The sequence below is a fragment of the Dermacentor albipictus genome, chromosome 1, assembly GCF_038994185.2.
Source record: "Dermacentor albipictus isolate Rhodes 1998 colony chromosome 1, USDA_Dalb.pri_finalv2, whole genome shotgun sequence".
NCBI classification, from domain to species: Eukaryota; Metazoa; Arthropoda; class Arachnida; order Ixodida; family Ixodidae; genus Dermacentor; species Dermacentor albipictus.
Window position 1 is genome coordinate 481,995,279 of NC_091821.1, and position 22,208 is coordinate 482,017,486.

Below are 22,208 nucleotides of genomic sequence, written 5' to 3' on the forward strand. Positions count from 1 at the left end.
TTGCTGCCGATAAGAATGACAAAACAACTAGCAACAATTGCTAACTAGCACTATCAGCTACTTCCACAGCGTACGCTGTTTCCCACATCAGCCCGGCAATGCAGGTGAGCTTGGCTCCGACATAGAACCACGCCGACATCACGAGCATTCGTTGAGCGTTTATATAGCTTCAAGTGTGCACGGTGTGAGGTTGCGAATTGACGGCGTTCTAGCGACGGACACAGAGAGCATAAAAAAAAATAAGAAAGAATACTTCGCGGTTCACTCAACCATGGTCGCGCGAGCTGATCGAGAGATCGTTTGTTTCGCTAGCTAAAACATACATTTGCGTCTTCGTCGAGATTATTCGTATCAGTCAGTAATGACAAAAACAGAGAGGTAAACTGCATATTCCAATACATACCTGTCACAAAGTGCAGCCCTAATTCAGGCGTCACGGCGCTGTCGATCGCATTTTACCGACGGAAATCAGAAAATCCGCATTGCCCTGCTGGGATGGTCACGGGAAGTGTAACCGTGAACGAGACACGACATTGACATCGCGCCAAATTTCGATGGCAATAATGTTCGAAAGGCGTTCCATGCGCGCGGCAGCGAAAATGGCAAGGCTGACAAGTGAGTGAAAGAACTTTATTGGAGTTCCAGCGAGGACGCGAGCTCGTCGCGCACCCGGCCTGTCCCACGTCGCGACTGGCAGGTCTAGCCCACCGTGCCGGTCACGGGCACGCCGGACAGCCAGGGTTTGCTTGTTTAGAACGGGGCTACGCAAACGCGAATCCCACTCCTCCTTGCAGAACTTGGGGTAATCGGCCCACACTCCCGGAGCATGTGTGCTAGAGTGGATATCTGCCCACTGGACGGGCAGGCGTCGTCGCGATATAGGTCGGGGTAAACCGTGTAGAACGGCAAGACACGGATATATGTGCTGGTTTGTAGAGTCTAAGAGAAACGGCTAGCGCCCCATTCCACCGACAAGTGACGCGCCTGCCACGGCCGTACTCCACTCGCTCCACTCATTCGGAGAGTCGAGTCCGGCCGTGCGCCTGCCAAATTGCTTCGGTCTTCAGCCGCTAGGGCGCTGCGCATGCGCAGCTCGGCGTCGCAAAAGTCGGATTGGCAAGAGCGTCTATCTCATTTAAATTTGTTCCACAGTGACCTGGTACCCAAATTAAGTTAACCGCCCGTAAATGTCGAGGAACTAAACAATCAAATGTCCGCAATAATTTCGAGTCTGTTATCCCAGTAAGCGCTGAGCACACAGATGGCAAATCTGTTAATATAACGAATGTCGAAACATTTGATGGCAATTTGCGCATGGCTAGAATGATGACCATTGATTCGGCCTCAAAAATAGGTGCAAAATCAGGAAGTCAAAGAGAGAAAGACCAGCAAAGGCGCGGAGAGAATATGCCCGCTCCTGCTCTCTCGTCACCCATGGACGCATCAGTCGCAAATACATATTGCTGCAAAAACGAACTGTAAACGGCCGTTCGCTTAGAACTGACTGACTGGCTTTTCCTCTCGTGACAAACTGGTGGAGGTGCTGGGTACGCATCCATCATATTGACACGTGTTCTTATCTTTATCGGCAACCACGTTTCGCCGCCTAACAACTGTAATCGCAGAGCGCGGGACGCGCTTGCATGTATCCGAAGTTTCTGGAAAGTTATCGATGCTTCTATCCGCGTGTCTGTTGTCGCCGAACCTTGTGTTATCAGATTTCATCGCATGACACGAATGGTGTAGAACTTTGTGGAAGACACGCGGGTCCCATCAGTTAATCTGGAACATTCGATGACTGATCTATAAAAGCCGACGCGGTTGACCCGCTGATCAGATTTTCGACGATCGCCGAGCGTGTTCGCCGCTATCGTTGCGCTATAAGTGTAGCCTGTTTTGTGGGCACAGGTTCGCCCAATAAAAGTTAGTTTTCTTGTTCACAGTATTGCTACTGTCTTATTCAACGTCACCACCACGTGACATCTGGTGGAGGTGCTTGTGCGTTCATGTACCGAACGCCCCCGCAAAGTCGCGACCCAAGCCCGAAGTCCGAGGACAGAACCAACATCGCCGAAGACCAGCGTGCTAGCCGCAGACTGCAAGGACTGCCCCCAGAGCACGGACTTCTACCTGAGACGACAAAGAAGATCGTGGTCAAGACAACGCCAATGGCTGCCCCGGCGTCCCCTGTTATCCTACAACAACCTCGGGACCCACCAACCTTCCATGGAGCAGCGACTGAAGACCCGGAATCATGGCTGGAGACCTACGAACGAATCGCAACATTCAACAACTGGGACTCCAACGAGAAGCTGCGGCATGTCTACTTCGCCTTAGAAGACACCGCCAGAACTTGGTTTGAGAACAGGGAATCGACCTTGACAACGTGGGACCTGTTCCGTAGCGGCTTCCTACGCACCTTTACAAGCGTCGTGCGCAAGGAAAGGGCTGAAGCTATGCTCGACGCCCGAGTGCAGCTACCAAACGAGAACGTTGCCATTTTTACGGAAGAAATGAGCCGTTTGTTCCGCCACGCCGACCCGGATATGGCCGAGGAGAAGAAAGTCCGCCTACTGATGCGTGGGGTAAAGGAGGAACTTTTCGCCGGGATGGTAAGAAGCCCACCGAAGACCGTCGAAGAGTTTCTTTCTGAGGCGACGAACATCGAGAAGACACTCGAAATGCGGAACCGGCAATTCAACCGCCGTACAGGCTCTACCCACTACGCAGGAATTCAATCGCTGGCCACGGACGATCTGCGCGAGACCATCAGGGCCATTGTGCGCGAGGAACTGCGGAGGGTCTTGCCTTCGTCGCAGCCTCAAGTGGCCTCGATCGCCGACATCGTAAAAGAAGAGGTGCACCGATCGCTTGGAGTTCCTCAAGTGCAACCAGAACCGCCGCAGCCTCAGCCGCAAGCGATGAGCTACGCCGCCGTCGCCCGCCGTCAAGGTCCCCTTCCACGACCGCGCCAGGACCCCGTAACGCCGCAATTCCGTCGACCACCACCGCCGCCGCCAGCACGCCCACCCGTCGCCCAGCGCAGCTACCCGAGGAAGACAGACGTTTGGCGTGCTCCTGACCACCGCCCGCTCTGCTACCACTGCGGAGAAGCGGGTCACGTCTACCGACGATGCCCGTACCGAGAGATGGGACTGCGAGGTTTCGCCGTCAACGCGCCGCGTCCACAGCTTGGAGAGCGCCCACGTGACATCGCCGACTACCTCGCCGCCACTCAGTGGAGCCCTCGACGACCGTCCCGTTCGCCGTCACCAGGCCGCTACCTGTCGCCGCAGCGCCGACCGTACACCGGCCCAGCCCGGGGCCGCTCTGCGAGCCCATATCCGGAAAACTAAAAGCAGCAACCGATGGAGGTGCGGTTGCTGTTCGTCGAACTGACGAAGATCCTCCGCCGCCGACGAAGACGACGAAGAGACCATCTCGACGACCTAATGACGACACGCCGCCGTCCCGAAGAAGTCGGGAAGCCAAGACTACACCGACGAAAGACGACTTGACGACGCAACGTTCCAGCTTCAGTTCAACACGACGCAGCCGTGATCCGACGCCAAGACCCAACTGCAACGCCAGACAAAGAACAACCGACCTCGACGTGCTTCTCGACGGCCACGCAGTCACTGCCTTAGTCGACACAGGGGCCGATTACTCCGTAATGAGTGGACACATCGCCGCCCAGTTGAAGAAAGTTAAGACCGCATGGGAAGGCCCTCAGATTCGAACCGCTGGAGGACACCTCATCACGCCGACTGGGATCTGCACGGCAAGAATAACCGTTCATGACCGGACTTACCCTGCCACCTTCGTTATCCTCCAACAGTGTTCACGAGACGTCATTCTCGGTATGGACTTCCTCAACCAACACGGCGCAGTCATCGACCTGAAGTCGAAGTCAATAACACTGTCGGAAGATCATGCGATACCGCCGGAGAGCCCTCGTAGTCACCACGCCTTGAGTGTGCTCGAAGAGCAAGTGAGCATCCCGCCTCGCTGCAGCATTGTTATTTTGGTCAGCACCGAAACACCCGCTGACGTAGAAGGCGTCATCGAAGGCGACCAACGTCTACTGCTAGACCGTGAAATTTGCGTCGCAAGAGGGATCGCTCGACTGCATGAAGGGAAAACTGAAGTGTTGCTGACAAACTTCAGCCAGGAGTTCAAGCACATCAACAAGGGCACGACGATCGCGTACATCGAGGAAATTCTGGAAACAAGTAATGCGTTTGTCCTCTCGGATTCCTCCGCATCTACCCCGACGACTGTGGTTCCCGAACCAGACTACGACATTAATCCAAATCTCCCTATGATTAAGCAACAGGAGCTCAGAAGTCTGCTCCGACGATACAAAGGCTGCTTTTCGACGTCATCGAGGATTCGACAAACACCAGTCGCCAAGCATCGCATAATCACCGAGGAATGCGCTCGACCACTCCGTCAGAGCCCTTACCGCGTTTCGCCGCGAGAACGCGAAGCTATAAGAGAGCAAGTCGACGAAATGCTGCGCGACGACATCATCCAGCCGTCGAAAAGCCCGTGGGCATCCCCTGTTGTCCTGGTGAAGAAAAAGGACGGATCCCTGCGTTTCTGCGTCGATTATCGTCGTCTGAACAAGATCACAAAGAAGGACGTATACCCCCTCCCACGGATAGACGACGCATTGGATCGGCTCTGCAACGCCAAATACTTCTCGTCCATGGACCTCAAGTCTGGCTATTGGCAAATAGAAGTCGACGAAAGAGATCGCGAAAAGACCGCCTTCATCACCCCAGACGGCCTCTACGAGTTCAAGGTTATGCCATTCGGACTGTGCTCGGCGCCTGCAACGTTCCAGCGCGTGATGGACACGGTTTTAGCAGGATTGAAGTGGCAGACCTGTCTCGTATACTTGGATGACGTCGTCGTCTTCGCCGGAAATTTCGACGTTCACCTTAGGCGGCTTGCAACAGTACTAGAGGCCATCAGGTCATCAGGACTTACTCTGAAGCCGGAAAAGTGCCGCTTCGCTTACGAGGAGCTTCTATTTTTAGGCCACGTCATCAGCAAATCTGGAGTCCGACCCGACCCGCAGAAGACAGCGGCCATAGCAAAGTTCCCGCAGCCCATCGACAAGAAGGCAGTGCGTAGATTTCTTGGCATGTGTGCCTACTACAGGCGATTTCTCAAGAACTTTTCGCGCATCGCTGAGCCGCTGACGCAGCTAACTAAATGTGACGTCGGGTTCAAGTGGGAAAAGCCGCAGGCCGACGCATTTCAAGAACTCAAACGACGCATGCAGTCGCCGCCGGTACTTGCGCACTTCGACGAGCACGCCGATACCGAAATCCACACTGACGCCAGTAGCATAGGCCTCGGTGCCGTCCTAGTCCAGAGAAAAGATGGACATGAACACGTGATAGCTTACGCTAGCCGGTCGTTGTCAAAAGCGGAAGGCAATTATTCTACAACCGAAAAGGAATGCCTCGCCATCGTTTGGGCTACAGCGAAATTTCGCCCTTACCTATATGGCAGGCCATTCAAAGTCGTCAGCGATCACCACGCCTTGTGTTGGCTAGCGAATTTAAAGGATCCCTCTGGACGGCTGGCACGGTGGAGCCTCAGACTACAAGAATACGACATCACTGTAACATACAAGTCCGGACGAAAACACTCAGACGCCGATTGCCTATCACGTGCCCCCATTGACCCGCCGCCGCAAGATGGCGAGGATGACGACGCCTTCCTTGGAATAATAAGCGCGGAAGACTTCGCCGAACAACAACGAGCGGACCCGGAGCTTAAAGGCCTCGTCGAATATTTGGAAGGGCACACCGACGTTGTCCCAAGGGCATTTAAGCGCGGATTATCTTCCTTCACGCTTCAAGACAGTCTACTCGTGAAGAAGAACTTCTCACCAGTCCGCGCCAATTACCTTCTTGTTGTCCCGTCAGGACTTCGTCCAGAAGTATTGGACGCCCTACATGACGATCCGACCGCTGGACACCTCGGATTTTCCCGGACACTATCGAGGATACAAGAAAAGTATTATTGGCCGCGCCTGACCGCCGACGTCGCCCGTTATGTCAGAACATGCCGAGACTGTCAGCGACGCAAGACACCGCCGACAAGGCCAGCCGGATTACTACAGCCAATCGAGCCTCCTTGCCGACCATTTCAGCTGATCGGGATGGACTTGCTGGGACCCTTTCCGACGTCAATAACCGGAAATAAGTGGATCGTCGTGGCGACGGACTACCTCACCCGCTTCGCTGAAACAAAAGCACTGCCGAAAGGTAGCGCAGCCGAAGTGGCGAAATTCTTTGTCGAAAACATCCTGCTGCGACATGGCGCCCCAGAAGTCCTCATCACCGACCGAGGCACGGCCTTTACAGCGGAGCTCACCCAAGCCATTCTGAAATACAGTCAGACAAGGCACAGGAGGACAACGGCCTACCACCCGCAGACGAATGGTCTTACGGAGCGGCTGAATAAGACCCTCGCCGACATGCTAGCGATGTACGTCGACGTCGAACACAAGACCTGGGATGCCGTCCTGCCGTACGTAACATTCGCTTATAACACGGCGGTACAAGAAACAACACAGATCACGCCGTTCAAGCTGGTCTACGGCAGGAACCCGACGACGACGCTTGACGCCATGCTGCCGCATGTAACTGACGAAGAGAATGTTGACGTCGCTAGCTATCTCCAGCGCGCCGAAGAAGCCCGACAGCTCGCCCGCCTACGGATCAAGACCCAGCAGCGTACCGACAGCCGACACTACAACCTCCGACGACGCTTCGTCGAGTACCAGCCCGGCGACCGTGTTTGGGTATGGACCCCGATACGCCGGCGAGGACTCAGTGAGAATCTGCTGCGACGCTATTTCGGACCCTACAAGGTCATCCGACGTATTGGCGCACTAGACTATGAGGTCGTGCCAGACGGCATTTCGCACTCACAGCGGCGCCGCGCACGATCTGAAGTGGTCCACGTGGTGCGCCTTAAACCATTTTACGGACGCTGATGAACTTCCTTAGTTTGTTGTTTTCTTTGATACGAGTGCTTTTCTTTGTTACTTTCGTTTGTTTGCAGCATCGGGTCGATGCTTTTTAAGAGGGGGGTAATGACACGTGTTCTTATCTTTATCGGCAACCACGTTTCGCCGCCTAACAACTGTAATCGCAGAGCGCGGGACGCGCTTGCATGTATCCGAAGTTTCTGGAAAGTTATCGATGCTTCTATCCGCGTGTCTGTTGTCGCCGAACCTTGTGTTATCAGATTTCATCGCATGACACGAATGGTGTAGAACTTTGTGGAAGACACGCGGGTCCCATCAGTTAATCTGGAACATTCGATGACTGATCTATAAAAGCCGACGCGGTTGACCCGCTGATCAGATTTTCGACGATCGCCGAGCGTGTTCGCCGCTATCGTTGCGCTATAAGTGTAGCCTGTTTTGTGGGCACAGGTTCGCCCAATAAAAGTTAGTTTTCTTGTTCACAGTATTGCTACTGTCTTATTCAACGTCACCACCACGTGACAATATGCCTACGGGTCCTATGTTGCCACGGACCATAAAAATTGGGACGAACTGCTCCCGTATGTGACATTCGCGTACAACACTGCCCTACAAAAAACCACCGGGTTTCCTCCTTTTCGTCTGGTCTACGGACGCGACGTCACCACTATGCTCGACGTGATGCTCCTACCAACTTCGTCGCAACATACCGGACCAGATACAGACGCCTTTGTTCAGCGTGCCGAAGCAGCGCGGCACCTTGCGCGGCAACGAATTCTATCCCGACAACGTCAAGATGCTCGTCGATACAACATATGCCATCGAGACGTCACATACAACCCGGGAGATATTGTATGGATTTGGACCCCTATACGTCAAAGAGGCCGGTCAGAAAATGCGCCGATACTTTGGATCCTACATAGTTTTGCGTCGTCTAAGTCCTGTCAACTACGAAGTTATTCCAGCCGACAGTTCGCACCACTCCCGTCGACCACGTTACTCTGACATTGTTCACGTTACCAGGATGAAGCCCTACCATTCGCGCTGACTCTCATCCACAAACTTTGTGATCCGTTGTCTTAATCATTTCTTTTATTTTTTTCTTGTGGCATTTAACATCTCCCCAACTTTATTTATTTATTTTATTTTATAATTATTTTTTTTTTGAGGGAGGGGTAATGGCACGCACTAGTTACGCTAGAAGTCGTGGAAGAAGAAGTGTGCGTGGTAGCTGCTGCAAAAACGAACTGTAAACGGCCGTTCGCTTAGAACTGACTGACTGGCTTTTCCTCTCGTGACAATATTTAGTCTGGGGATGTTCTGCGTGTTCCTCTAAAAGACGACATATAGCTCCTGGGTAACAACTTAGCGATATTTTTTATAAATATTGTGAAAATTAATGCTGAGATTTGGCGCACACGTAACGTGTGGGAAGATGCTACGTGTATGTATATATATATGCCTAATGTTCTTAATTGTGCTTGTAGTGCTTGTAGGTCAATTCCCATGTCCTAGCTTGTTCCTCACCATTGTGGAGCCATCTTCAAAGCCATCGCATTTGCTCCTCGTTCCCGACCCCGTCGACCGATGCTGATTTAAGCGTCACAGAATTTTTTGAGCTTATTCTGGGCACCACCCTGTCACTGCACTCTCAGACATCTTCGTTATCCCCAGCTGCATATGTATAACGGTTACGCGGGCCAAGTATCGCAAGAATTAAAAGTTTTCTCGCTTTCTTTATCAGGCCAGAGCACTTGCGTTAGGGAGAACTAGTATGTGTGTTGCGTTCCGAAGATAGTGGACGAAGCGGCCTCCGGCGAAAGACAGGGATAAAGACCGCCGTGGTGCCGTGCCATAGCGCTGACCATGCCTAAAGGTTCGAACATGCAGTCGTTTCACGAGGCAAAATGGAGGGGGATGCGCAAGTTTTTATATGCACGCTGACATCACGGAGTCTACACCACGGATAACTGTCCATTGCCAGAGAATATACAATATGAGTTAAATACCGAAACCGCATATTCAACAACTTGCCCTGACGATTATGCGTTTTCTTTGGGGTATGCGATGTGCGGTCAGGTAACATTAAGATCGAAACTAATGTTGAACTGTCCACTCAGACGTTGCTCATTATTCACGATACGGCTTTCCGGCGTTAAATATAAGCAGTAGACCAATCAGTCACCCGAACAAGCATCCTTCCAATCGAATCGAATCGAATCAACGCAAAAAATGTATTGGCGTCACAGAGCAAGACTTAGCGGCAAAGAGAAAACGACTGCGTCAAGTCATATACATTTACCGGCACCCAGCGGGCCAGGCTTTGAGATGTTCAACTACATCCATGTGGCCAGTGCCGATCATATGCCGCTACTCATGAGCGGTGACGTCAGTGTCAACAAAGTGCGTAGCTATAGCGTGTTGTCTATGAGCATGCCTATGTGTGGTTTTGTAATGTGCCTCATTTCATATATCATCCCCATTGAGTAGCATGGCATGTCTGCAGTCAAGCGTAGATGTCTCCAGTTTCCATTAAAGACACATCTCTCTCTTTTTTTCACGCACACACACAGACACACAAGCGCACTTGATCAGCCCACCAGTGATAACAGGATATGTCCGGACCTATAGTGTCGGGCAAGAATCTCCTATCATGTGCCTCATTCTCGACGTATTTCAGAGACTACATGGTGGCACTCTGGCTTGATGGAGTGACCTCTGTCCTAGGATTGCTAAGCAACCTACAATATAAGTCCTTGTTGCAAGTTTGACGTCGGTGAGACATGTCGGAGCGTACCCAAAAGCATCGACCGCGTTGTTGTCATTTAGAACAACATCGACCGTGCAACTTGGCACGGTCGATGTTGCAAACGAGCAGAGATGGATTACAGTGAAAGCTCGTTAATTCGAACTTTAATAATTCGAATTTATGGATAATTCGAACTGTACGATTTGGTCCGGCCAAGCTCCATAGAAGTCTATGTATTAAAAAGTCCGTTAATTCGAACGCGAGAAGGTTCCCTCACGGATAATTCGAACTACGCTCGCCTGGCACACGGCCAGAGAAACGCGCCTACTGCCTACACACAAGGCTGTATTGCCTCCGAAACGGAGAGAACGGCGAGAGAAGGCAAAATCGGAAAAAAAATCTAACCGACGCGGGGTCAGCCGGAAGGCAGCGGCGGCTGCCGCCTCTCCGTTCTACGTAACCTCCGAGACTTCTTGCCCGTTGCGAATCTCGGAGGCTTTGCAAATCTTGTACAGCTGCTAATGTTGTGCGGAGATGGCACGGCAAGCACCAAAACACAGTGAACCAAGTATGTCGCAGCTGCGCTTGCAATCAAGAACCAACGAATCGGGGCCTTCGCCACCTTCACATGTTCAGGGTCTTTGTCTCGGCAGTACTCATCGTTTGTGCACCTCTGTTTTCAGCTTAGGAGGTATCGGCCGCCGCGATTCATTGTGATGGTGTTAAACCTCGGCTAACGTTCGTTTTGGTGGACATCGGTGGTGTGGCACAGTCGGACCCAGAGCTTCGACTTGAAGATGGCGTGTGCCCGCGGCACACGCCATCACTTTCTGACACGCCAAATTTCTGACATGCCCTACAGCTTCCAAATCGCAGTGTACTGTTGCTCTCCTTCACTTTCGTTAGTTCGAACTTTCGTTAATTCGAACTGAAGCAGCTTCCCCTTGCGGTTCGAATTAACGAGCTTTTACTGTATATACATAGTAGGGTTCCACGTTTTTGCCACGACTTTCGAGATCCGACAGCGCTCAAGTGTTAGAAAGCTACGCAAAAACTTCCTTCTCGCGTTTGCCCGACCCAAATAAGTCCCCAGAGAGAAATGTGAAATATGAGAACTGGCTACTGGGGAATCTTGCCTCTCCTGCGCCTCAAAATGTCCCTTTGTCTAAGTACAAAGTGGGGCGATGCGCTTGACTAAACTTTCGTGCAAACGCCATCATAGCGGCCGATACAGAATAGTCTGTAATGGCGAAGCGTCCGTTTTTTGTCTTCAGTGGTTGGTCCGTGTTACTGGGGCGCATGTAACATGAATTCTTCCACTTCGCAGTTCGTCTACGACGCGCAAAGCAAAACTGGCCGAGTGCCGACCATAAGGCGGTGCTCGGCAGATCACCGGGGGCCGGTCATGTCGGCATGGACAGCTCGGGCCGTAAAAAAGGCCGACCAATGTTGCCGACCTCGTGGGCGCTGTCTCTGCCACGGATGTCGGCCCCGACGCGTCGGGCTGCATAAGGCCGAGCGCGAAAATCTTGGCTGGCCAGAGACGTCGGCTTCACTCTGGCCCGACGCTGCTGGCCGACAGCGGGCGCCGACTTTTCTCCTCTTCAGGGGGAGGTGCTGGTAGTTGAAAAATCGCCAATTTCTGCTACGAGCGAGTTTGTGCGGCCAAGCGCCTGTCGGGGGAAAGGACTGGGGAACGAAAGAATAGAGAGAAGCAGGTCGCCTCAACCGTCTGTGGCAGTCGGGTCTGCAGCATTCACAGGGAGGAATTCGCAGAAGGCGAACGCGTAGGTGGTGATTCCTTCTTCGTTTTTTTGATCTTCTGTTCGACCTCTTCTCTCCTCTTCTATCCACAGCTTCGGGCGAGATGGGACAGAGAGGTAAGGAGACCGGGGCCCTCTAATTGGCCGCAAAAAGCATTCAGTGGGCTTGATGGGAGCAGCTTCACACGGTTTCTTTGGCGCTTTGGCGCGTTCGCGAGAAATCCGCTTTAATCGTGCCTGGGACATTTCCAGCCAGCGGATTTTCACCCCTCATAGACCTCAATATTAACACGTAAGTAGCACGTCTTATTTCCGCTATTCTAGACCATCTTTTGTACAGATAATTTTGAGAGAGTGCATGTAAGTAGCGCTGAGGCTCTGCGTTTCTTTGTTTCAAGAGCTCGTTTGCGCTTTTTTATTTGTAGAAATTTCTAGAAATGGACATGTCAATAGCGCAGTCTAGAGTCGATGCCTTGTGGTCTCTGTGGCTACGCTTAATGTGCAAGATTTCACACGCCAAAGCTTGTCGGGCAAGCGAATTAAGTGACTGTGGGTGCACCACGATGTGCATGAAGACGTGACGTGTGCATGCAGTTCCCGTGGCGTTCTATATATCGTGCGCACGATGTGCGTACGTTGCGGTCGTGGAGACGTGCGTAAGATCATTTGAATAAGTGCAAATTTTGCCCCGCTGGCGTCAGATTTTTGCGATGCTTATTCATTTTGAGGCTAAATAACGTTGGACTGCATGTGCGATGCGTATTTAGTGTTTGTAATGAGAATTGGCGGATTTATCAGAACCTGTTTCTATGTACAATGCTTAAATCGTTTTGAGAGACCACGAAGCCTGTGGTTCAATAATCAGCACCTAAACAATGGTTATACATGTCCCATTTATTAAACATATATAGTACAGGTCTTTATTTTGGATGCCAGAGCGTCAAGTGACCTGGCTGCACAGTTTTCTAGTGAATGGGCTTGTGCATTTCAAAGAAGGACATTTTTCAAGTGCAAATACAAGACAATAATTCATTATTATATGTTTCACCCTACCACTAACAAACTATTACAGCACTTCACAACAAAGTTTTCTCATTTCTGTTGTGTTTGTATCTAATTACTTGAATAAAATCTAACGAAAGACCCACTGCAGTGATACAATGCGCTCGCCTTCTATTGGCACCCTGCTATGAAGTTTGCCTGTACATGTCGCGCCACCTAGCAGTGGCGTGAGCACCCGCGGGTAGGCCGTCACCGTCATTTCACCATTGTCCGTGGTGCGCGCAGGTCCGCCTGAAAGCCTGCTTTTTCAGTTTTCCGTCGGATTCACCGCGGCCTCTTTGCAGCTCCTCTGTGAGAGGTGTGGCCAAAAAGAACAAGCGCAGATACTGCTGCGCTGAGTACTGTCACAACCGCAAAAGGGATGTCGGCATCAAACTGTACCGTTTCCCTTCAAAGTCGGGCAAAGCAACTCGGTGACGGAAGTGGATCGTTGATGTTTGTGTCGGTCTTGCGAATTTCTGTTAAACTAAGGCGTAAATGCAAAAACAATAAAAAATAAATAAAAAACAGCAGTAGCATCCGTAAAAACACACAATAAAACGCCAACTGCATAAAAACGCGTGAACTGATCCCCGCTGTTGTAAATAAGTTTAGATAGTTCTTTAGCTCGTCTTGCTCCAAAACAAACGCGCAGTGGTTGTTACGTGTCAAATCTAGCTTCGTGAGCGCTCCATGCTGGAGCTTTGTACGCACTGTGTTTCTTCCTGCGCCAAGATCAAGACACGAATCCTGAAACCGATCTCATTCGTGCCGGTGTTTTTTCGCGCTTAGAACAATAGAACTAAGGTTGCAGCACACTGCAGCACACGTCGAGTATTTGAAAATTAGCATTTTTCTGGCACGCTAGCGCATATTAACGCTGTCGCATATTAACGCGACAGCATTAAGGAGCTCGTGTCGCAGAAAAGCCGGTGTCGTCGGCGTCGGCATCAGCGGCGTTGGCCGTGAGTGATAAATCCCAGAAGGCACTTCATAAATAAAAAAACATCTTGCAAGATGGGCTGGTGGGAACCGAACCAGGGTCTCCGGTTTGTGAGGCGCTACCACTCAGCTACGAGTTCGTTCCTTCAAAACAGGATAAAATTGCCTCTAGTGAATGCGGTGTCGCCTTAGAAACGTGCCGTAGACAGTTATACTGCGGTGTATATCGGTAATTATGACCATGTATATTACAGAAGTCGCAGTTCCACGAGTAGCGAAGTACATTTCTGCTACATTTATTCTGCGCTCTGCGCACACGCAGAGCCATCTTGCGGCAAACACAGAAGTCCCCCTCCTCGCAATGTACGGTGCTGCCCCGACACATGGCGCGCCACTCGCCCCATGATTAAGGTCTCTCTATATATAAATGATTGAGGGACTTTACCCATGATCGCGTCCGCCTTCATGGCGCGTCGGTGCCCGGCTATCTGCGCCGATCGCGACGTTTGGCTGGCGTAGCGCGTTTGAGTAGGCGGTGCGAACGGGGTGCGATAACGCTATCGCGTTCCACTCTTGAAGGCGAAGCTTAAGCGTCCTCCATTTCTTGTGCAGTCTTTAGGTTGTTTAGTACCAGCTGATTGCTCTCTATGATGCTTCAGCGGTAATGCCCTCTCACATTCAAGCCCGAACGACAATACCAGAATATGCTCGAGGCACTTTGTCAACGGAGAAAAAAATCACTTGCCTGCCAATTTGCCACAACCTCTACAATTGTGAGAAGCAAGGTACGCTCCAAGTAATGAAGCCAAAAATGACAGCTGAAAGACTCCCACGGCCATATTTGCTCACTGAAGTGGCATAAAATAATTATTCGTTAACTCACTTTGAGTTCTACGTCGTAAGCATGCTTGCTTTGTTGTCACAAATACACCGCGACCTGCGGTGGTTGATTGGTGGTTCTGGTGTTGCGCTGCTAAGCACAAATACCAAAACACCCATGTGGTCAGATTTAGGCCCACGTTAAAGAACCCCAGGTGGTCCAAATTATTCCGGGGTCCCCCACCACGGCGGGCTTCCTAATCAAATCGTGGTTTTGGCACCTAAAACACCATAGTTTCATTTAATCACTTCGCTGCGATGTCCGTGCTGTTTACGTCTTTGACACGATATACATGGTCGTAGTGGTAAATTTGACGTCCTTTCTCAAGTGTCGGTGGTTCGAAATGGGCCTATGTTTTCGATTGCCTTAAAACCGTAATTTAGAACGACCGACAGGTTTCAAACGAGCGCCGAAAAAGCATGCCTCCGTAGCAGTGGCCGCCTCGGTGTTTCGCGCAACTAACACGGTGGCGCTGGCGGCTACGCCGATGGCTGCGCCGTCTGACTATTGAAGGGAGCCCATAGCGCAATTTAAGACACAAACGCGTGCATGAATTAAATAGCGAATTATACAGGATGTCCTTTCTTGTCTCAAACTACTTTTCATTCGTGTTGCAGAGAACAATTACGCTTCTTCAACTTGGTTACCTTAACTGGTGGAAGGGTAGTATGCTGGTATCTGCGACAGGGTGCCTTAAAAAACCGACGTAAGAGAAAGCACCCGGTATAACGTGACTAAAACAAAGAAGAAACTAAATATCAATACCGACAAAAGAACGTTAACCGCGGACATGCCACGCTGTTGCCGTCGTGGGGAAGTTGTTGGCCCGTGCTTGGGACGAACGCGGCCACGATTATTTAACCGGCCGTCATGACGCCGGCCCGGTGTCGTCTGCCCACCGCCTGCCGGTGGTCGGCAAACGGGCTGGCCATTTGCAAAAAACCGAGCCCAGCCCGACCTAGATGGCCGAGATCGGGCCTTCGTCTTTTTTTCAACTGGCCATGTGCGTCGGCTCGACCTTCCGCCGAGCTCATTTTCTTTGCGGGCAGTGAGATGGTCGGCGGCGTCGGGAGGAGCGCGTGCCACATGGCAACACGTCCCGTATGCACCACCCAGCCATCAACAAGAAATTTAGTATAACGTACAATTGAATGTGTAACACTAAACGAGTTCGCAATAACGACGTGTCATTATTCATTGGTCTGCGGTCTCTAAAGCGGCATCTACCTAGCCCCCACCCTCCCCCTCCCCTCCTGCTCACTTGAGCTTCGCACCTGTGGCTTCGCTCCCCCGAAGGATTGGATAAGGCAATTTACTGCGGAAGTGAAAGCGGGAAATAATATACTAATGCACAAACATTTAGAAAAGTAAAAAGAAAACCTTATGAAACAAGCAATTGCAACAGAGGATTTCACAGTCCGAATCACGTGCTTCGCCGCGTAGTGCAACTCGACTCGGTGCTAATGGAGCAAAGCGCGGCCTGCTCCGTTCAACCGTATAGGGAAAGGCGGATTTCGAGGAGCAAAAGTCCCCGCATGTCTCTCGAGTAATTCACGCATGCACACAACGGTCGGGCAAGTGCGAGAACGAAGGTCTCGCGAAAGTTACCGCAGTTTTACTCTACTGATAGAGACATCTCCTCCTCCTCATAATCTCTGACGTCATGCTTTTGTATTCTTGAGCAGCGCGGAGGCAAACAGATGGCGCCACGGCGGGAGAAGGCAGAAGAAACGGCCGGTTCGTCTCGTGGCGCGTGCATCTGCCGGCGCGAGAAGAAGCAGCTGTGATCTCCTGGTCGGCAGCAGCAGCCATGCGTCGGCGTTCGGGCTGCTGCGCCCGACGGAAGCCGTCCTCGCCGCGATCGAGGCGGCTGAGCATGTGGAGCACGAGCTCCTCGTCGTACACCCCCGCGACCAGCTCCGAAAGCCTGTCGGACGACGCGCCCGAGGCACAAGAGACCACGGAGCACGCGGAGCGACGCAGCGAAATCGAGAAGTACTCGCGCGCTTTTGCCTATCGAGTGAATATAGTGCTTGTGCGGTTACGTGCATAACTTCGTACTTCATGTTCGTCTATCACGCGTCGTGTTGGTGTTGTACTGCAAATAGAAACATGTCAAACCTTCACAAATTTAACCTTTAGCAAATCACGCGTATTATATGTAGCGAGTTGTTTTTCACTCACACTGCTATTATCTTGGCTTGGATTTTCCCCTTTTCTAAATGTCATTACATTACTCTGTCATTAATTTCTAAATGTCATTACTTTCTGTCGTTATTTTCTAAATGTAACTATACTCAATCGGGTGCTATTCTGGACACTGTCAAGTTCTGCCATATTGTCAAATTTCGCAATGGCGGCATCTAGAGCCAATCAGAGAGGCCGTAGCAGCCTTCGGGGCCAATCAGAGCTGACAAGATGGCGAATTCGACAATTTGGCGGAATCTGTCAATGTGCAGAGTGGCCTTCTGCCGCAACGTCTCGCGTGAAGTATCGCTCTTTAGTCTCCTGATACGGGTTCACATTCCGCGTAGCGCACGCGATGCCCGCACTTTAAACCAGAATTTGCAACGCTTGTAGTGCCAGACATCGTTTGTCGGCTATAATGCGGGAACTGGCAGAAAGAGCGACCGATATATCGTTCAGCCTGTCCTTGTCGCATTCGTGCTGCTAGGGTTCGTTTGTAATGGCCTTGTCGTCAGCTGCCCGGTCATCACACCCGCCGCTCGCACGCCCAGCGCGGGCAGCGCCAGCAAATGGTAATGACAGTCACGTTTTCACGAATCCTTTCCTTCTCTGAGGCATTATGATACCGTCCGCTGACAGCGGTGCATTCTATGAAGGGACACCATGACCAACACTATAACAGTTTCGACAGATAAAGTCTGGTAAAGACTTGAATAGTCCTTCTTTACCGATAAACAAATAATATCGAGTACGCGGTGCTGAAGTTCATTGCGTCAAGGCAAGTTGGTGCGAGAACTTGAGGCCAGTGTCGCCACTTGTCTTTCGCGCCTTTTCTGGCTTATCAAGTCGCTTCGCACGGCAGCAATAGCCGCTTTGCTATTGCAGAGCCCGTAATCTGCTAATACAGTTCAGCCTAATATTCTTAGTTAATTTACATATTTTTAGAGATAATCTGGGCGCAAGGAGAACTGCGATGATCGATCAGGCAGCTCCTGCACGAATGACAGACCAGCTAGGATTCCGCAAACACTATGAACCCCCACAAGACAGAGGAGCATTCCAAGTCACCCCGAATGCTCGTTTCGAGGAACCATATGTGACGTCCGTAAGAAAGTATTCTCTGTTCCACGTGTGCTCTGAGCGCCGTTAATAAGCACATTTCATCACTTATTCAGTAGCCAAGTTTTCCACCATTTGGCAATAGCCCGCGTTGATACGGTCGCCACGCGTATACGAGCACAGGAGTTGAAGAGCAGCGCATTTTACGACAGGTTCTTGCGTGCCCCTTTCAACATCGAGCCCGAGATGGCTGGGCCGATGCTGCAGTTCCCTCTGGACCTGTATCTGCACATGCGTAAGGAAGGGGGCAACGTGCTGCTGTCACCCTGGTACCTGGCCTGCATGCTGGTCATGATGTACCACGGCTCGGGTGGAGACACACGACGCCAGATAGCGCGCGTGCTCCACACGGACGACGACGGCGAGATCGTGTCGCGCTTCGACTGCCACGCCAGCCGCCTGTTCTGCCGGGACTACCACAAAGCCCGACACACACACTCAGGTACCCAGTGCTCGCCTCGGCTGACCCTGTCTAGTGCAGGACCAAAGCCTCTTCCAGAGATCTCCATTTACCCCTGTCTTGCGTGAGCTAACATATGCCTGTAGGTTACCCGATTTCATCACACCGCATATATTTAATTCTCTGCCGTCCTCTACTGTATTAGCCTTCAATAAGTGTCTATTCTGCAACTCTATGTTAGATCAACGGTTAGCTCCTCTACACATTACATGGCCTTCCCAATTCCATTTCTTCATAATCTGAATTAGCCGGAAAATGTCGGCTACGCCTGTTTGTTCTCTAGCTGCTTCTCTTATGGCACATTCGATTGGTCGCGTTCGAGCGCTCTCGCGGCGCGGTATATATTCGGCTGGTCGAAATCTAGCGCTCGGAACACATTCATCTGGTTCAGTTAGAGAGCCGCGCGTTTTATCTCGGAGTGTTCGGAGACGCTCTCATCTTCGAACTGGGAGCGCGACCGAAATACGACAAAATGCTGATCACGTGGCTCATTTGATCGCTCTGGGAGCAGCTGAACGTTCAGCTGGGACAGGCTTTCTCATGGCTTCATTCTTGGGACGGCTCCGCAATGCTTCAGTTGGACCGCGGTAGAAGCCAGTCCAATATACCATTGCTCTCTCCCTGGCAGGAAGCCTAAAGAAGCGTAAGGCCCGTCGATACGCCGCGCTCCCTCTACTGCGACAGCACCTCGATATAGTCAACGTAATCCTGTGTTAACCCATATATTTTACAAGTGTCCCAGCATCAGACTGTTCGAGTTAATTCGCTTACAGCGTTTTATGCGCATCCCGTGGACAGGGCTCAGCGTGACCGCGTACGCCGGCCTGTACCACGACTCGCGCGTCAACGTGTCGCAAGAGTTCAAGGCGCCGCTATCGAGCCTGGACATGCACGTGCACGTCCAGGACTTCGCCGAGAGCCCCGAGCAGAGCCGGCTGGCGCTGGACGGCTTCCTGCGGGCCCTGACGGGCTTCTGCTTCAAGCGGGACGTCTTCGCCGGCGACAGCGTCGACCTGGACACGTTCGTGGTGCTGGCCAGCGTGTTCTGCTTCGGCTCACGCTGGTTCGCCGCGGACGGCGCGACCCGCTCGACGGGCGTGTTCAGCCCCGAGAAGGACAGCCGGCGGAAGGGCTGCTGCGAGCGCGTGCAGACGCTGTCCATGACGGGCAGCTTCCAGTACGCCCAGTTCGACGAGAACGAGGACGGCGCCTTCGAGGGAATCGTGGTGGACCTGCCGTACCAGGATCCGCGGCGGTCGCTCGTCTTGTTTATCCCGGCGCAGACGTCCAGCCTCGCGAAGCTCGAGAAGCGGCTCACGGCCGCCATGATCCTCACCTGCCTGGCGCGCCTGAGTCGGCGGGGTCTGGTCGAGGTCACCATGCCCAGGATGAAGGTCAAGTGCCTCACCGACCTGAAGCACTATCTGCCCTCGCTGGGTGTGGTGGACGCGTTCGACGACTCCGCCGACTTCGTCAACATAGCGCGCATCGTGGGCCTCCGGGTGTCAGCGGCCAAGCACCTCGCCGTGTTCCGCGCTGGGCAGAAAGGTCCGAAGACGGCCGAGGCGCAGGCCGTCGCCAAGGAGACCGCTCACGCCGCGGGCGGCACCGACGTCTTCAAGATTACGGTCGATCGACCCTTCTTGTTTCTTGTGCTCGCTCGCGACCCGGACACCGTCCTCATGCTCGGTTCTTTTACGCACGTCGTCTAGCGTAACACCTTTGTCGGAGCCGAGACTATCAAAGCGTAGTTATTTAAACGTAGTGATGTATTAAATACGCTATTTTCTCTTTTACGAAACTGAACCATGCACGGGTCCAGAACAAAACCTCAATTAGCATAAAACATTTTATCCCTGCCTTAAATTTTTCCCCATGTGCTAATTTTATTTCCGCTCATCCTTCTATATAGGTGCCAATTAAGTGCCACTAATTAAATGTTGCACAAGCATGTTTATTGCTTCACGAGCGCGACATCATTATCGGCGCTACGCACGAAATCGAAAGAAAAGAAAGAAAATACTTGTGCTGTAGCCCAAGATGGTAGCACAAGTAAATCGAAAATGAAATCGTCTAATATGTCAATGACCAGGCAAGTTTTTTTTTTTTCAGTGCGAAGAAAATCGTGGTGCCCAAAGAAACCATGCAGCTCCTTGATGTAGAAGTCGTATACGATAGTATTGAATTAACTCCCAGTCTCGTAGAGTCTCATCTTTTGCTCTATGTGATAATTAGATTTTCTAAGACAAACTAATCTGAGGCTCTATTATAATAGACATTTTGTACCCTCGCTGCTCTCTGCTGCTTCGATGTGATCATCTGGCCGGCACGTCGACAAGCGTCTAAGCTTTCAAAACTGGGGTTACGCATCCCAAATTTACACCCGAATTATGAAGCGCACCGTGAATAATGGGTTCCGAATTTCGATCACCTTCATGCAAACAGGCATTATGTGCCAGGTTTTTACAGCTTTGGCCCATTATGATCGACAACCAAGTGCTGCCACTGCTAGAACCGCATGACTAGGAAGCTTTCGCATGCTTATACGTGTGCAAAATGCCCCACGTCACTCGTGCAAAACTTTTTATATGCAAATGCCTCATAGCTGGACCGAACCGAGGCAATGTTTGGCATTGCTTGGAGCAAGTTGGAGTACTTTTTGTATTTTGCTTATTTGCATAATTATTTGATTTATTAATCACCTGTTAAAATATTATACCCAGAGCAAAACTGTGAATGAGAAAATTGTAGGCCCTCTTGAAAAGTTCCCGATGTAGCTTTCTGTTGCTACACGCTACATAAAGGTATGGCAATGCACAAAACCAAGATTACTAACGACGCTTACTGAACTTTAGGTTAACTTAGGCAGAATATAGCACAGGCCCCCCTTCTGTAAAACTACTAGCTTACAGAACTCTAATCCGACCCAAACTAGGATATGCTAGCTCTGTTTGGGTTCCTGCTGAACATGTTCTAACCGATTTTCTTGAACCTGCACAAAACTGTGCCATTAGGTTTATATATACTGATTACTTTTGCCCTACTTGCTTAACTTACCTAAAAGAAAAAGGCATGTCTACTGCGTCTTCAAGTAGGCCGCAATATCGCAAGGCTGTCACTGCGCCATATTATATGATGCCTTAACCAACTGTTCTCCCATAAATCCAGCTCATCGCATCTCTCAACATGTCAGCCATGTTAGAGCTGTAATCCCTGCCCGTGCCCGCACCACCACTCACCTTCAATCTCTCTTCATCAAGGCAGTCATCGACTGGAACAATCGTCCCTCAAAAGTCCTTCTTCATGCCAACTTGGCTTACTTCAAAGCTGCCACTGAGTCACTTTTTCCCAACATCAACTAATTTTTTTCAGCCACCCCCAATTTAAAACATTGTGTACAGGGTCCTTGAGACATTGCCAATAAAAAGTTTCTTCCAAGGCTGAAAGGAAGCCCACGATGCACCAAAGTGCTGCACGACTTTTTGCGCGGCACATTTGCACCAACATATGCAAATCCAATGCAGCTGCTGGAATCTCTGCGAAGTGAAGCTTTTGTGAAGCAGTTAATAAAATGCTAAAAATTTGCCGATTTTGTCCCTCAGACTTTGGCATAAGGCAAACTGGCATGCGCACAAGCTCTTGTGCACCAATGCTACACAATGTGACAGATCTTGTATTGGCAACTGCTGTAGATATGTACGTTAGTATAAAAATTAAAACCAGCTTTTTGGGAAATGCAATATTGCGGTTATGTGCCATAGTATGGAAATCATAATAATCGACATGCAGAGGCTATATTGGAGCTAGTTGGTGGCACGATGTGTACCTCTTGCTTCTGGCCAGTCCCCCGTTGTGGGCGTGTGCCATATGGTACGGAAATCATCGTAATCAACATGTGGCAACCGTCTGAAATAGCTAGTTGGTGTTGGCATGAGAGTGGCATATATGTGTTGTGGCTTACTAAAAGTTGCGATTATTAGTTTTTTTTTTCTAACTTTTGAATCTAGATGTGACAACTAGCATAGCCCAGTCAGTCCGGGCGGGCTGGAAAT

The 22,208-nt window shown here is 51.0% G+C and overlaps 2 protein-coding genes across 2 annotated transcripts in view; one reads left to right on the plus strand and one right to left on the minus strand.

The window, feature by feature from the left end:
* Positions 1-5,687, minus strand: part of LOC135901444 (isocitrate dehydrogenase [NADP] cytoplasmic-like) — a 32,423-nt gene extending 26,736 nt beyond the window's left edge. Inside the window, exon 1 of the mRNA XM_065431253.2 lies at positions 5,516-5,687. Within this exon, the coding sequence (XP_065287325.2) occupies positions 5,516-5,531 (16 nt within the window). The 5' untranslated portion in view covers positions 5,532-5,687. The remainder of the gene's footprint in view (positions 1-5,515) is intronic.
* Positions 585-20,753, plus strand: LOC135901445 (ipis-1-like). Its single transcript, XM_065431254.2, has 4 exons — positions 585-615; positions 16,076-16,385; positions 17,849-18,138; positions 18,955-20,753. Exons 1-4 carry the CDS (start codon positions 600-602, stop codon positions 19,866-19,868), a joined length of 1,530 nt encoding a protein of 509 aa, XP_065287326.2. The 5' UTR covers positions 585-599; the 3' UTR covers positions 19,869-20,753.
* Positions 20,754-22,208: the final 1,455 nt, after the last annotated feature.